Source organism: Macaca thibetana, chromosome 9 (assembly GCF_024542745.1).
Source record: "Macaca thibetana thibetana isolate TM-01 chromosome 9, ASM2454274v1, whole genome shotgun sequence".
Classification (NCBI taxonomy): Eukaryota; Metazoa; Chordata; class Mammalia; order Primates; family Cercopithecidae; genus Macaca; species Macaca thibetana.
Window position 1 is genome coordinate 93,248,503 of NC_065586.1, and position 15,769 is coordinate 93,264,271.

The window sequence follows — 15,769 nt, forward strand, 5'->3', positions numbered from 1 at the left end:
GACCATGTACGGTTGAAGAACATGGGTTTGAACTCCACAGGTCCTCTTACAAGCAGATTTTCTTCCATCTCTGCCACTCCTGAGATAGTAAGACCAACCCCTCCTCTTCCTCCTCAACCTACTCAATGTGAAGATAATGAGGATGAAGGCCTTTACAACAATCCACTTCCACTTAATGAATAGTAAATATATTTTCCCTTCCTTAAGATTTTCTTAACCCTTTGTTTTCTCTAACTTACTTTATTATAAGAATACTATAATGAGGCCGGGCGCGGTGGCTCAAGCCTGTAATCCCAGCACTTTGGGAGGCTGAGACGGGCGGATCACGAAGTCAGGAGATCGAGACCATCCTGGCTAACACGGTGAAACCCCGTCTCTACCAAAAAATACAAAAAACTAGCCGGGCGAGGTGGCAGGCACCTGTAGTCCCAGCTACTCGGGAGGCTGAGGCAGGAGAATGGCGTGAACCCGGGAGGCGGAGCTTGCAGTGAGCTGAGATCTGGCCACTGCACTCCAGCCTGGGCGACAGAGCGACACTCTGTCTCAAAAAAAAAAAAAAAAAAAAATACTATATGAAATACATGTGGCCGGGCGCAGTGGCTCACGCCTGTAATCCCAGCACTTTGGGAGGCTGAGGCGGGCGGATCACAAGGTCAGGAGATCGAGACCACGGTGAAACCCCGTCTCTACTAAAAATACAAAAAAAATTAGCCGGGCGCGGTGGTGGGCACCTGTAGTCCCAGCTACTCAGGAGGCTGAGGCAGGAGAATGGCATGATCCCGGGAGGCGGAGCCTGCAGTGAGCTGAGATCGCGCCACTGCACTCCAGCCTCAGGGACAGAGCAAGACTCCGTCTCAAAAAAAAAAAAAAAAAAAAAAAAAAAAAAGAAATACATGTAACATACAAAGCTTGTGTTAATTGACTTTATGTTACCCATAGGGCTATTAGTAGTTAAGTTTTGGGGAAGTCAAAAGTTATATGTGGATTTTGACTGCATGGGGGCCAGCGCCTCTAACCCCAGCACTGTCCGAGGGTCAACTGTGTACCTTGTTAGCTTGAACTGCAGCTCTTTTCTAGTGCACTGGCCTCACTTTTTTGGTTTCTTTGCCCTTGGGGCTCATGATTTTTAGCCTGTTTCTTTTCTCTTTTGCCCACAGATACGGTTCAATTGAATTAAGCATTCCTCAATACTAAGGCATTGGAAATAAAAACAACCTATTTCTGAGAATAAAAGAGGAGAGCTAGCATGACACCAGTGGCCCCAGCTATTCACCCTAACCCGGATTCTAGGATAGAACACTCAGGATCTGGGCACTGGACACTGATGATAAAGGATTAGATATTAATGATCAACCTGAACCAAGACATAGTCATTGCTCAACTTCAATTTTTCTTCCTTTTTTTTTTAATAGTGAAAATCAAGAGGCTGGGCCTTGAAGCATCTCAGCAAGCATGACGTCCTCTACACCATACCCTCTGGCCTGGGGTTCAGCAGTCTTCACCATTCCCATTCCATGAACCCCTCAAAATCAGGAATACAGGTAGGAATACAGGCAGCCCACATAGCAGGCAAAGGTAATGGAACTAGCCCACCAGGAAGGGGGACTGAGAGGAAAACTCTACACATTTCTGGTTTTCTATCTTCCCTTTCCACTTTTTTTTTTTTTTTTTTTGAGACAGTCTTCACCCAGGCTGGAGTGCAGTGGCACAATCTTGGCCTCCTGGGTTCAAGCGACTCTCCTGCCTCAGCCTCCCAAGTAGCTGGGATTACAGGTGTGTGCCACCATGCCCGGCTAATTTTTGTATTTTTAGTAGAAATCGGGTTTCATCATGTTGGCCAAGCTGGTCTCGAACTCCTGACCTCAGATGATCCACCCGCCTCAGCCTCCCAAAGTGCTGGGATTACAGTTGTGAGCCACTGTGCCTGGCCCCTTTCCACTATTTAATGCATGTCTACCTCTTCAGTCCTTTCTACAATTCAGTGATTAATGATTATGTGCTCAGTACTATACTCAGCATTTTGGTCCTCTTCCTGTTTTTCAAAATGTCCCTCTTGCCCCTGCCACTCCCTTTTCTTGGCATCACCCAGTTTCCCACATGTAACTTTAAGAGTCTCTCCATGCTTCATTTTCAAGGACCTGGCTCCTTTCTTCACAGTGAGTAATAGGAGTTGGTCCTTGGGGGCTGAGGAGAGAGGGACAAGTAGCTCTGAATAGCGCCTCAGAAGCTAACATGGCAAAAGAGGAATGTGTGGGTAAGTAACAAAGTAAAGACAACTGTAGAGTATTTTATTTCTATTCAGGATTTAAATAACACCTTTGTCATCAAAGTAGCTATGTCAGCATCAATGACCTGCTGATTATAAAATTTATCCTTGGCAGAGAGAAAGAGAATTAACCTTTAATGAATAATTGCCATCTGCCAGCACTGTGTAAGGCTAGTGATTCTCAGTATTTTAATCATCAAGGATTCCTCTGAGATTCTTATAGAAGTTATGAATCTCTCCCCTAGAAAAATGCAAATGTACACAAAATTTTACATAGAATTACAGGGGCAAACCATTGTCCTGAAGCATAATCACAGACCTTAGATTAAAATCCTCCGTGCGAGATCCTTGTTATTGAGATGGATACCATTCTCCCCACCTTACAGATGAGGGGACAGGAGATTCAGGGACATACCCAAAGTCACATACCTAATAAATCACAGCCACAGGCTGGGTACAGTGGCTCACGCCTGTAATCCCAGCACTTCGGGAGGCTGAGGCGGGGAAAATCACTTGAGTCCAGGAGTTCAAGACCAGCCTGGCCAACATGGCAAAACCCCTTCTCTACAAAAAATACAAAATTAGCTGGGTGTGGTGGCACGCACCTGTAGCCCCAGCCACTTGGGAGGCTGAGGTGGGAGGATCACCTGAGCCTCAAAGGCGGAGGATGCAGTGAGCCAAGATCACACCACTACACTTCAGCCTGGGTGACAGAGTAAGATGCTATCTCCAAAAAAAAAAAAAGCAGCAGCTATAGACTGAATGTTTGTATTCCCACAAATTACTTTTGAAACCTAATCTCCAATGTGATGATATTCGGAGGTAGGATCTTTGGGAGGAGGGGTCTTTGGGAGTGTCTTTGGCAGGGCCCTCATGAATAAGATTAGTGCTCCTCTAAAAGAAGCTCCAGAAAGATCCCTCATCCCTTCCACCATGTGAGGTTACAGTGAAGACGGCTGTCTGTGAACCAGGGAGTGCACCCTCAGCAGACACCCAATCTGCTGGCGCCATGTTCTTGGACTCCCCAGACTGCAGAACTGTAAGACGCACATTTTTTATGTTGAGAAGCCACCTAGTCTATGGTGTTCTGTTAAAGCAGCCCAAGCCCACTAAGACAGCAGCAGGAACATTTCAACCTGAGCTGTCTAAACACACCTTCCTGCCTCAAATGAAAACCTCATCTAGGTTTTCCTGTTATTGTAACCATCACTCCTTATTTTTTAAATGAAGAAATAAAAATGTGAGAAACTGAAACCCATGTGAAGCATTCTAGACTCAGTCATGGGAAATTAGGAAGCTCAGGATCCTGGAGGCTCCAAATCATACTTCTTATCAGCCAAAAACCCCGCTCCTCCCGAACCCACCCACCCAGCTAAAAACAAGCCAAAGAGGAGCCTTTCTAGAGGCTTCACTTTCCTCAGAACAAGAGAAAAGCTCTCTTCAAAATCAGCAGTCAAAATGTGAACTAATAGACCAGTCAAACCTCTGTATATGAAACAAAACAATTTTAATTTCAGAATATTACAAGAATATAAAAGAAAGACAATGCATAGGATCGTTTCTTTACAATTACACACATATAGTCAGATAAGAATGAAAACTTTAAACAAAACAGTTAAGAAACCTGTGTCTCTTGTTGAGCAAGCTCAGGGATAGGACAAAGACAACCCTTGCTCTGCAGAAAGAACCCTGGGGTGAGGGAATATTTCCTCCCACAGGTTCTATCTGTCCCCAGACATGGCCAGGGGAGGGCTCCATGGCTCTTTAGCATAGGCTATGGCCTCACACACTCCAGTCTCCATGGTAACCCAAGCACTCAGGCTATTATGTCCCACATCTCCTCGCTGGCCTGCTTCTGTCAACTCTATGCTGGTAGAAGATCTTAGCATTAGCTGTCTAGGGAAGCTAACTTCCTACAGTGAGTTTTAGTTGAGTTAATCACCACTGGTGTAAAAAGCCTGTGCATCTTAGGAACCCAAATCTTCCCCAAATTCTAGACAAGCCCACAAAATGCTAGTATCTAGGTTTAGATCTAGGTCCTATCTTCTGTTTGAAGGTTTCAGGGTAAAGGAGGGCAGAGATAAGGTTCTCTCCTGGGGAAAGGAGTTCTACACAAAAATGACCTCAGAATGGGGGCCATTAGCCTCAAGCATCTGTATGAGGCCTTGTAGGAAAGAAGACAGAGTCTAGAGACATCTATTTCTAAAAATCACCCGGTTGCATGGCCAGTCACGGTGGGGCACGTTCCCAATGACCACAGGTTCTCCTAGAAGGCAGTATTTTCAACTGTATGCTAACACAGGCTCCTGTGAGGGAAGCTGAACAGAAACATTCCTACTCAGGAGGAAAGAATGGCTCTGTTCTGACACTCTAGGATCGACTGTTCTGTTCTAGGTTAACAAAACAGACCTCTGGAGCACCCAGGTGTCACTGTAGTCAACAGCCCTCCACTAGCCCATTTCCCAAGGGTGTTCCCTTATCCTTCCTGAATGACTCTGGAAGGACATTCTGGGTAAAGAACTTTCTTTTGTGGAGGATCAGCTGTAGTTTTGGTTACAATTCATTACCTGCTCCTATTTTGGCACTCAGGAAGAGTCAGTATCTCCTGATGCTCTTTCACTGCTGGCAGCGTTTTCCACACCACATTCATTGGTCCCAATGCAAAAGTTTATCATTGTAAAAGGTGATAAAGTCCAACACCTACGGTTCTCACCAGTTCAGTCAGTGGGGTTCACACAGTACAGTCTGGACCAGGAAGGTGGCCTACAGTTTAATATGTGTATCCTGGCACAAACACAACGCCCCATATTGACACCACATCAAAGCCCATCACAGGTGACCCCAGAAAGAAATGAAGTTGTAAAAACCACAAGAAGAGGCACTCTCAAAGAGATTGTTCCAACATGAAAAACAAACACAATGAAATGGATTCAAAAACAATCTTATAGATTAAAAAACTCTGTTAAATACTGGCTCAAAAACAATACCTGCCCACCAAATCAGAAGGGAGACAGCAGCTTCTGTGGCAAATGATAAAAGGGGTTTTGTCTGTGTTTTCTGTAAGATTCCACAGGATTAGAATAGTTACATATTACAAGGTAGAAGGTTATGCTGCTTACTCCTCAAATTTGGATTCTAAGTCAATCACAGCTTCTATTAAGAAAAATGACCTATAAACCCCTAAAGCAAGGGAAAACATCCTCAATAAATAAACAAAACACACACAAACTACCCAAGGAGACCAGCTATATAAACGCATGTGCATGTGATAAATATCTCTCTCGCAACCCTCACCCCAGAACACAACCCTTGCTTTCTGATTCCATTCACCCAAAGAGCATCTACATCTGTCTCAATCTCAGCTACTTCCCTTAAATAGAACCAAAAACTAACACAATGACAAGGAGCTATCAGGTCACCACTCTGCTCCCTCTACCTGATGCCAGCCCTGTTGAACAGACCACAGCACCACTTCAGGATGAAGCACATCTAAACAAATAAAGGAAAGAAGGAAGAGTTAAGGAAGAACACCATTTCAATTTGGTGATACCAAAAGGGTTTTCTGTTTGAATTAACTGCTATCTGGTGTAAGGGATTTCATTTTCTTAATAAGAAAAAAAAGTCAAATATTTAATAGAAACCTACGCAAATGAATTTGCTAATATGCGTTTTTAAAAATGACATAAAACTACTCTAGAGAAAGGGGCTTCTAAGCAGTTTTGTTTTCCTAACCCATCTATTGTTCACACTCTATTAAGCTGGAAGACCAAATTTTACATTTTTCTCCACTATTGCTGTTACAGCAGCAAAAGCAGCAGAAAGGCTGGCAGAGAGGGCTGCCAGCTGGGCACAAGACCAAACTCTGCTCCCCCAGAGTCATCTTTCATTTCGGCAATGGTGCAGCATATTCAACAGTTTAGAAATAGGTCAGTAAACCACATTTTGTGGGGCAACTGCTTCCCCATAGTGGCCTGACTCGGCTCCAACTCACAGGGTGAGAAGGGTTATAGAGCTCCACAGAGCCAGGCACAAACCTGAGCATTCTCCCCTGCCACGTGCTGCTCTCTGGGCAGACACCAGTTCATACTAGGTCGAAGCCATGCCACTGCTCCATCCAACATATGTGAACACACCAAGTCCAAAAACCAGAAGCTCTGGCCCCATCTCCAAATTACCACCTGTGCCCCTTCTGACAAGGAGAGGGCGGCACAGTAATACTCCTTGAACACTGGTGATAAGCCACAGTTGCTTCCAAATAAGAACATTTTCTCCTTTAAATCGTGTCAACCCTGCAGAGGCTGCTGCTGGCTTCTTTTTTTGGATTCTAACTCATTCTCAGGAGACGGTCTAGCCTGCACCCTGAGAGGGTGCAATATAATCCCACCCATAAAGACTCATCCTGGGACATAAAGGCAGCCAGCCCCTCCTAGGCACACTCCAGAGCTTCCCCCACATACAAATATTTTAGCAAACTTCTACTATGCTGTCAGTGACTTTTCTTGAGTCACAGTGATTTGGTTCAGAAGTATTACGTTGGCACCAGAGATGTTTTAGTCAAGAGGAAATTGAATGGGTAACAAGTTCAGCAAAACACAATTATTATGACATCACTGAGGAAAGGGAAAGAGAAAGAGATGGACAAGGGAGGGAGAAATGGATGGAAAGAAGGAAGGAAAAGAGTTTAATAATTAAGATTTGTTAAAATATTGTATCATTCTGAATTCTCTTTTTCAATACTGCAGGTCAAATACTCTGGTATTTGACCCAAGAAATAATGTCCAGAAAAGCTATAAATTCTTTGGACACAAATTAGGTATTGAGGAATACAGCCTCATAAGATAAAGAGTTTTCCCAGCGCTCAAAGTGAAAACAAGGGAAAGGCATCTAGCTTAGAGCCCATCCAAAAACATGGCTTTTAAAACAAAGAAATAAACAAAAACAACCAAATACCCAACACTATCAAAACAGAGAAAAACCCAAAATATCCATTAAAAATAACATCAAGCCACTAGGACTGACAGTGCTTTTTCAAAAATTACTGGCAGTTGAGCACACATCTCATATTTTTTTCAAAAGTGGAATCTGCCTACATTGAATGAGCACTGAAGCCCACCTTACTGTGCTATATAAGCTGGTTGGACAATTAGTGGTTCCCCCATAATATTAAAAAAGAGAGAGAGAGCCTAAGCACTCTCTCAGAAGGCACAGCTTACAAACATCATCCAGTGAGTGGGATTAGAGGTATCAGTTGGGTCACGGTATTAGTTGGCCTTGACAATTCAAAATGCAGCAAGCAAGCTGCAAGTCCAAGATTTGCTGTGGGCAGGAGTAACACCTTGTCCACTAAAGAGAAAATTCTGCATGGACCATAGGAGACAACTCTGGATCCTTCAGAGAAATCCTAGGTTGAAGGAAAAACAAGAGCATTAGACATGTTCTTAAATATTTCTTTTTGCAAACATCCCATTCAGAAGCCACAGGGTCTACACTTAGTATCTTCTCCAAACTGAGGGCTAATGAGTTTAATTAAGAATTTGTGACTCTGCCAAATAAACATCTGCCTGACATAATCTCGTTCATTAAATCATCTTAATGGCTATAACAGCTAAGAATAAGTGCATATTTTGTGCTGCTCTAAGTTATTTATGTACATTATTTATCCTCACAATAACCAGTATATGAGGTACTACTCCTACCATTTTACAGAGGAAAAATCCACAGCCTACACAGTTCACTTGCCCGAGGACTAATAGCTATCAAGCAGCAAAACTGGGAATGGAACCCAAGCCCAGCTGAATGCAGAACTCATGCTCCTACCACCACTACCCCTCTCAACAGTGAATGTTTACTAAAAGTCAACTCAGCACAAGGCACTGTCATTTTTCAGAGGAAGAGAAGAACAGGAGACAGAAGGCCACAAATACACTAAGTCTGACGTTTGTCTTCTAGAAGAGAAACTAGTTACAGAGATAAGACAACACATGTGAAGTAAATATAGTAAATCATACTGTCAATATTTTTGTAGCATTAATAAGTTCAAAGGAAGAAATATTATATCTAGCTGCATTAGCCAGAGAAAGTTTCAAAGAGGAGGTGAGATTTAGGCTAGACTTTGAAGAATGGGTAAGATTTTGACTACTGAAACTAATGGCCATTAATAAGTAGGTGCTAAATCAGTAGTTCTCATGTGAAGGTGACTTTGCCTTCTCACCCCCATGGGACATTTGGCAATGCCTAGAAGCACTTTTACTTATCACAACGGGGGGAAGAATGCTCCCAGCATCTACAGAGTAGAGGCCAGGAAGGCTGCTCATCATACAATGCATATGGCAGCTCCCGCCACAAAGCGGGAGTAGTAGTGCGCCAAGGTTGAGAAATCCTGTATTAAATAAAAGTCTTTTTGGATTATGTTGTTGATCATAGTAATAAAATGTCATTATCTTCTTCAAAGAATATTTTCCTTTATTATAAACATCACTATCAAAAACTCTGGGGTTGTGTATTCATTGTTGTGTAAAAGAAATATATGGCAGTCACCTGGATCTGTGGGCTTGGAGACTGCCAACGTCTGAAGAGAGTTCAGACCTGGAGTTGCCAGGCTGGAAGTAGTTATCACAAAGAGAGCAGAGCTGAGCAGTGGAAGGAGACCAAGCTGCAAAGAGGCAGGAGAAGCAAGAGCAGAAAAGAGCAGAGAACTTAAGATAGAGTGTTGAAAAAAATAAAGATGTAGTGGAATAGGCAAACAACAGTAAGCCACTGCAGACAAGGAAAAGAATTAAAGAGGAAGAAGGAGAAAGAGAATAATATAGCATCATAACACCAGGAAGGCATTTCCAGAGAGAGGAAGTGACCAGGAGACAGTAAAGTGAAAGTGCCATTGCCTGATCCAATTGAGGGCCATTCGTTATCTCGACTTCTATGAACTACTAACATTTTTGAGAATCTAATTAGAACTATATATTCTCTCCCCCAGAAAAACACACATATATACCTACATAAAAGATTCCATCAACAATACCGAGAACTTTATTAGACCATTTAGGAAGTCCACAGATGACAAGGTCAAGAATCCCTGCTCTAAAGCTTACTGGTGAAATATTAAACTGGTTTTTAAAAAATGTCTTTATTTCCAAGGTAGAGTTGTCAATACAGAAAGATATTATTTCCAGATGTCTTTCAAAAATGAAAGCAACAAAAGGTGTAACTGATACAAAACAATGTAGCCTTCAAAAATAACTTATGCTTGGTTTTGATTCACGGACATATGGAAATATTTAGACACAAAAAACTCAAACACCCATCTTGTCTCAATTAGACAGCCCAGCATAGAAGACAGAAGCAAGCAGGAAAGAAAAGAGAGTTTAGATAATTCATTCAAGGATAAGTAAGAAGAATATACTGAAATCTAATTTTCCAGAAAAGAATTTATCCAAAAGGATTAGGCTTTTGTTCTCTTTCTATTGCTGATGTCTCAAATAGTAATTATGCTCATGTCCCAGCGATAAAACGATCATGTCAAACCAGACTCACTTCAGCTGCCACATGAGCCTTATATAACAAGACCAGGTTTCAGCCCGTTCTCTATAGTAACAACTATAACCACTTGTTAATGCTTTAACAATGACAATGTGCTGCCAAAACATTATTTCAATTGAGCCTCATAATAAATTAATAAATCTATGAAGTAGATGTAACTTTTATCCTCATTTTCAGAGGAGAAAACTTGAATTCAGAGAGAATGAGTGGTTTTCCTGGGTCAGAGGAATGATAACTCCCATCAGGACTAACCACAAATCTCACAGCCTTTCCACTGGCCCACTTGGCTCCTTCAGAGGAAGGCACAGCAGCCTTTTACCAGAAGAGCCTGGGACTATCAGCAGTCCCAGCATTAAACAGTCCTCTTTGTCCTAAATAGCCCCCAAAATATGCTGTACGATATGACGTCCAGGATTCTTAGGCACGAGCTGTTGATCTGGAAAGCTTCACTAATTAGGGCTAGCCTACACAGAAAAACTAACTATTCCATAAGCATGCTCCCAGCACTGTTGAACTTGGTTCCACAAATCCATTTACACTTGTTTTTAATTTGCTTCGCAAGTATTCTTAAGGTATTTTCCCCATGTGTCCTGTCTGTACAAGAACACAGGGACCATGTAGGTCTGTGTTCACAGCTCTACCCCTTAGCACCCAAGACAATGCTGAGTGGATGGTTCAATAACCACCTGGGGTATGAACTCAAGGGCAAGGATGTGGTCTTGCAATTTTTATGTCACTTCTGACTACAAATGTACTATCCTGGGAATTCAAACAAATGCTACTGACTACATGCAGAAAGGAATTACATTTAGTAAGAACAGAGAGTAAGTACAATTAGTACCTTTTTTCCCCTCTTTCTTCCCTTCAGACCACTTCAATCTTGTTGGTGTCATCGTGACAGCTGGAGAGCCAGAAAATAACTGTAATAAGAAAATTGTACAGTGGTTTCAATGTTCTAATGGCATTCCTATAGAGAGACTTTACTAAATGAATTATTTGTTTAATTTCAATGTGAAGAGTTTTTCTGAGACTGACATATTTATATCTCATTAATCTTAACTGATTTACTGCTGGCTTAATGAAGTAGGCATGCCTAGGATATCTTGAAGCACCACCCCACAGGTAATGTAGACCTCAAATGTCACCTGTCACCTGTGGCTCAAGTGTCACCTGTCACCTGTGGAATCTCCCAGTAAGAACTAACTGCTTCCTCCAGCACTTGTTTAAGGAGCTATTGTACTGTATTACTCATCTGCTTGTGACTAGTGATATCCTTCTTGAACTCAAAATGTGTGTTTGTTGAATGAATCAATGAAAACCAACAGAAAGAAGGTAGCATAAATGAAAGGACTGAGAAAAAGCCATTTGAATGGCCCAAAGAAACACAGAAAAACAGATGACAGTATATCAATTTTCCTCTTTTCTACAAATATATACACACAGACAGACAGTCCAAAGAACAGTGTCTTACTGAGTTCCTATTTTCTTTGCTGGCTCCCTTCAATTCACCAATGGCCACAGATTCTGGAGTGGGGTTCTTCTTTTTCTTTTCTGACATCATCTGATTTCCCAGGACCTTCCGCTGATTTAAGAACAGAAAACATTTGATTTATAAACACCTACTGTATCAATAGTGGTGAAGGCTAGGATAGCTTTCAAAACTGTATACTAGCCTTCAAAACTGTTATGTCCTTGGGTTAAAAAAATCTCAGCATTCTGATAACTCTGTATGGACCCTCTCAGGCCATCTTACACAAGAGAGGCCAAAGTATGTTACCAAAAAAACCCCAAATCATTACTTTTGTTTAAGTGATCACTTTTCTTCCACATTTAAAAGGGCTGAAAGGTTAGAAGCAACTTTATAGTGGATTTAAACAAGCTAATATAGGTCAATTACAGTGTGCTTCTGAGACCAGTTAACTCACAATATAGAAACACCAGTTACTCATCATATAATTTTTTCTCCAAAGATGTGCTGTCTCTCGCAACTATTTAAAAAGTCCCTCCCCCCTACTCACCACTAAGGGATACTTAGGCTGGTTCTTCTCTAAGGCACTTCTTCCTCCCTGTCATTTACTCACACAGGACTGGAACATTTGGAGACATTCTATAAGAGTTCTTAATATAGCGACAAGAAGGTAGAGGCCTTCCTAAGGGGGTCACATGACTATACTGACATTCAGAGCAAGACTAAAAGCTCTTTCATCTCTGCACAGCTTAGAAATGATGTAGTTTACATAACCGCCAACAGTGACAATTCTACCATCTTTGGAGAAATCTTTCTTTTTTTCCCTTAGAGAATAAATTTGAATTCCAAAAAAAGAACATATCAAAACTAGAACATTAAACCCTACATTATAAATATCAGCAGCAATATTCAGCACATTCTGATTTAATAAATAATTTACATGAGAGGAGTTCTACAGGAAAAATCTCTAGCCAAAAAAGGGATCGAGATAGGCTAGATGGTCAATTATACCTTGATAAGGCTGAGGGAAAACACAAGTTAAAAATAATATTTTAGGCCAGGAGCGGTGGCTCACACCTATAATCTCAGCACTTTGGGAGGCTGAGGCGGGTGAATCACTTGAGACCAGGAGTTTAAGACCAGCCTGGCCAACATGGTGAAATACTGTCTCTACTAAAAATACAAAAATTAATTGGGCATAGTGGTGCATGCCTGTAATCCCAGCTACTCGGGAGGCTGAGGCATGAGAATCACTTGAACCCGGGAAGCGGAAGTTGCAGTGAGCTGAGATCATGCTACTGCACTCCAGCCTGTGCAACACAGTGAGACTGTGTCTCACAAAAAAAAAAAAAGACTAACACATAGAGAAACATTTATCTGACTATAACCTTTCTGATTATCAATCATTTCTATTACAGGGAAGTCAGAGGGAATGATAGATTCTTCCAAATGAGAAGAAAAAAATGAGAATAAACTAAGGATGTTCATTTTACTAGCCCTGAATAAGCAGGTAAATGCACTTTTAGGATTCTAGCTAAGAGATTTTTTTTTTTTAATGGGATAAAAGAAACATAACATAAAATGTACTATTTTAATCTTTTTTTTTTTGAGACTGAGTCGTGCTCTGTCACCCACGCTGGAGTGCAGTGGCGCGATCTTGGCTCACTGCAAGCTCTGCCTCCCAGGTTCACGACACTCTCCTGTCTCAGCCTCCCGAGTAGCTAGGACTACAGGCGCCTGCCACCACGCCCGGCTAATTTTTTGTATTTTTAGTAGAGATGGGGTTTCACCGTGTTAGCCAGATGGTCTTGATCTCCTGACGTTGTGATCCACCCGCCTCGGCCTCCCAAAGTGCTGGGACTACAGGTGTGAGCCACCGCGCCCGGCCCCTATTTTAACTATGTTTAAGTATACAGTTCAGTGGTATTAAGTATCTTCATAGTGTTGTGCAATCATAACCATCATCCATCTTCAGAACTTTCTCATCCTCCCAAACAGAAATACTATACCCATTAAATAATATTTCCTCATTCTCTTCATACTCTTAGCTCCCCTGACAACCAACCACCTTCTCTACTTTCTGTCTCTACGAACCTGACTCATAGGTACCTCAGTGGAATCATACAGTATTTTTCCTTTTATGACTGGATTATTTCTCTTAGCATAATGTCTTCAAGATTCGGCCGGGCACGGTGGCTCAAGCCTGTAATCCCAGCACTTTGGGAGGCCGAGACGGGCGGATCACGAGGTCAGGAGATCGAGACCATCCTGGCTAACACGGTGAAACCCCGTCTCTACTAAAAATACAAGAAAATTAGCTGGGCGAGGTGGCGGGCGCCTGTAGTCCGAGCTACTCGGGAGGCTGAGGCAGGAGAATGGCGTGAACCCGCGGAGGCAGAGCTTGCAGTGAGCCGAGATCGCGCCACTGCACTCCAGCCTGGGGCACAGAGCAAGACTCCGTCTCAAAAAAAAAAAAAAAAAAAAAAGATTCATGCATATTGTAGAATATGTCAGAATTTCCTTCCTTTTTAAGGACAAATAATGTTCCATTATCTGTATATCCAAGTTTTGTTATTCATTCATTGGTCAATAGACAGCTGGGTTGCTTCTCCCTTTTGGCTATTGTGAATAATGCTGCTATGAAGACGGGTGTACGAATATTGCCTCAAGACCCTGCTTTCGATTCTTTTGGGTATATACCGGGAGTAGCATTGCTGGATGATAAGGTCATTGTCTTTAAATTTTTTAGGAACTGCAATACTGTTTTCCACAGTAGCTGCTCCATTTTACATTCCTATCAACAGTGCACAGGGATTCCAATTTCTCCACATCCTCATCAACATTTGTTATTTTGTTATTTTTTTTTTTATAATAGCCATCCTAGTGGGTGTGAAGTGGTATCTACTTGTGGTTTTGATTTACATTTCCCTAATGATTAGTAATGTTGAACATCTTTTCATGTGCTTCTTGGCCATCTGTACATCTTCTCTGGAGAAATGTCTATTTTATTCCTTTTTTTTTTTTTTTTTTTTTTTGGAGATGCAGTCTCGCTCTATCACCCAGGCAGAAGTACGGTGGCGCAATCTCGGCTTACTGCAACCTCCGCCTCCTGGGTTTAAACGATTCTCCTGCCTCAGCCTCCAGAGCAGCTGGGACTATAGGCACGTGCCAACATGCCCGGCTAATTTTTTGTATTTTTAGTAGAGATGGAGTTTCACCGTGTTAGCCAGAATGGTCTTAATCTCCTGACCTCATGATCCGCCCACCTCAGCCTCCCAAAGTGCTGGGATTACAGGCGTGACCCACCACGCCCGGCCTTTGCCCACTTTTTAATGAGGTTGTTTTTGCTGTGTTGAGTTACAGGAGTTCTTTAGATTATTACGGATATTAACCCCTAATCATATATATGATTTGCAAATATTTTCTCCCAATCCAGGGGTTGCCTTTTCACTCTGTAGATGGCAAAGGAAATTTTGGTGTCAACTAAGCCTAATGTCCTAGAAGCTACTGGCCCCAGGTCAGGATTGAGAGTGAATTCTAGATATCTATAAATTATAACTAGGACCAAAATTACAGTAAGATGAATTTGTAAATGTTAACAGCTGTACCTTAAAAAAAAAAAAAAAATTACAGACACAGTGGCTCACATCTGTAATCTCAGCACTTTAGGGGGCCAAAGCAGGAGGATCGCTTGAGCCCAGAAATTCAAGATCAGCAACACAGGCTGTGCATGGTGACTCACGCCTGTAATCTCAGCACTTTGGGAGGCCGAAGCGGGCAGATTACCTGAGGCCAGGAGTTCAAGACCAGGCTGGCCAACATGGTGAAACCCCGTCTCTACTAAAAATACAAAAAATTAGCCAGGCATGGTAGTGGGCACCTATAATCCCAGCTACTTGGGAGGCTGAGGTGGAAGAATCGCTTGAACCCCAGAGGCAGAGGTTGCAGTGAGCTGAGATCACACCACTGCACGCCAGCCTGAGACACAGAGAGAGACTCTGTCTCGAAACAAAAAAGACCAGCAACACAGCAAGATCCCATCTCTACAAACATTTAAAATCAGCCAGGCGTGACGGCATGCACTTGTGGTCCCAGCTACTTGGGAGGCTAAAGAAGGAGGATAGCTGAGTGCCCAGGAGATCAAAGCTGCAATAAGCCACGATAGTGCCACTTGTACTTCAGCCTGGGCAACAGAGCAAGACACTGTCTCAAAAATAAAAAAATAAATATTACAAGTTATTTATTTTTAGGGCAAAAATTTTAAATTTTAAACAAAGAGCTCCTTATGTGGCTGGAATTATAGATCTTAATAACAATTTTTAAAAGAAAAGCAGGGCAAAACACCAAAAAATCAAAATAAAACGAAGTCATTATCCTCAGCAAACTAACACAGGAACAGAAAACCAAACACCACATGTTCTCACTTATGAGTAGGAGCTGGCCGGGTGCGGTGGCTCACGCCTATAATCCCAGCACTTTGGAAGGCCAAGGTGGGTGGA

The 15,769-nt window shown here is 42.2% G+C and overlaps 2 protein-coding genes across 8 annotated transcripts in view; one reads left to right on the forward strand and one right to left on the reverse strand.

Moving 5' to 3' along the window:
- Nucleotides 1-15,769, forward strand: part of PGAM1 (phosphoglycerate mutase 1) — a 1,080,404-nt gene that overhangs the window by 857,372 nt on the left and 207,263 nt on the right. The window lies entirely within an intron of this gene.
- The window catches only part of ARHGAP19 (Rho GTPase activating protein 19), an 80,456-nt gene continuing 68,443 nt past the window's right edge, over nucleotides 3,757-15,769 (reverse strand). For all 7 annotated transcript variants that reach the window (XM_050802899.1, XM_050802898.1, XM_050802896.1 and 4 more), the window contains 3 exons: nucleotides 11,274-11,384; nucleotides 10,644-10,722; nucleotides 3,757-7,667 (listed from right to left, as the gene is read on the reverse strand). In XM_050802899.1, coding sequence (XP_050658856.1) covers nucleotides 7,657-7,667; nucleotides 10,644-10,722; nucleotides 11,274-11,384 — 201 coding nt within the window. In that variant the 3' untranslated portion in view covers nucleotides 3,757-7,656. The remainder of the gene's footprint in view (nucleotides 7,668-10,643; nucleotides 10,723-11,273; nucleotides 11,385-15,769) is intronic.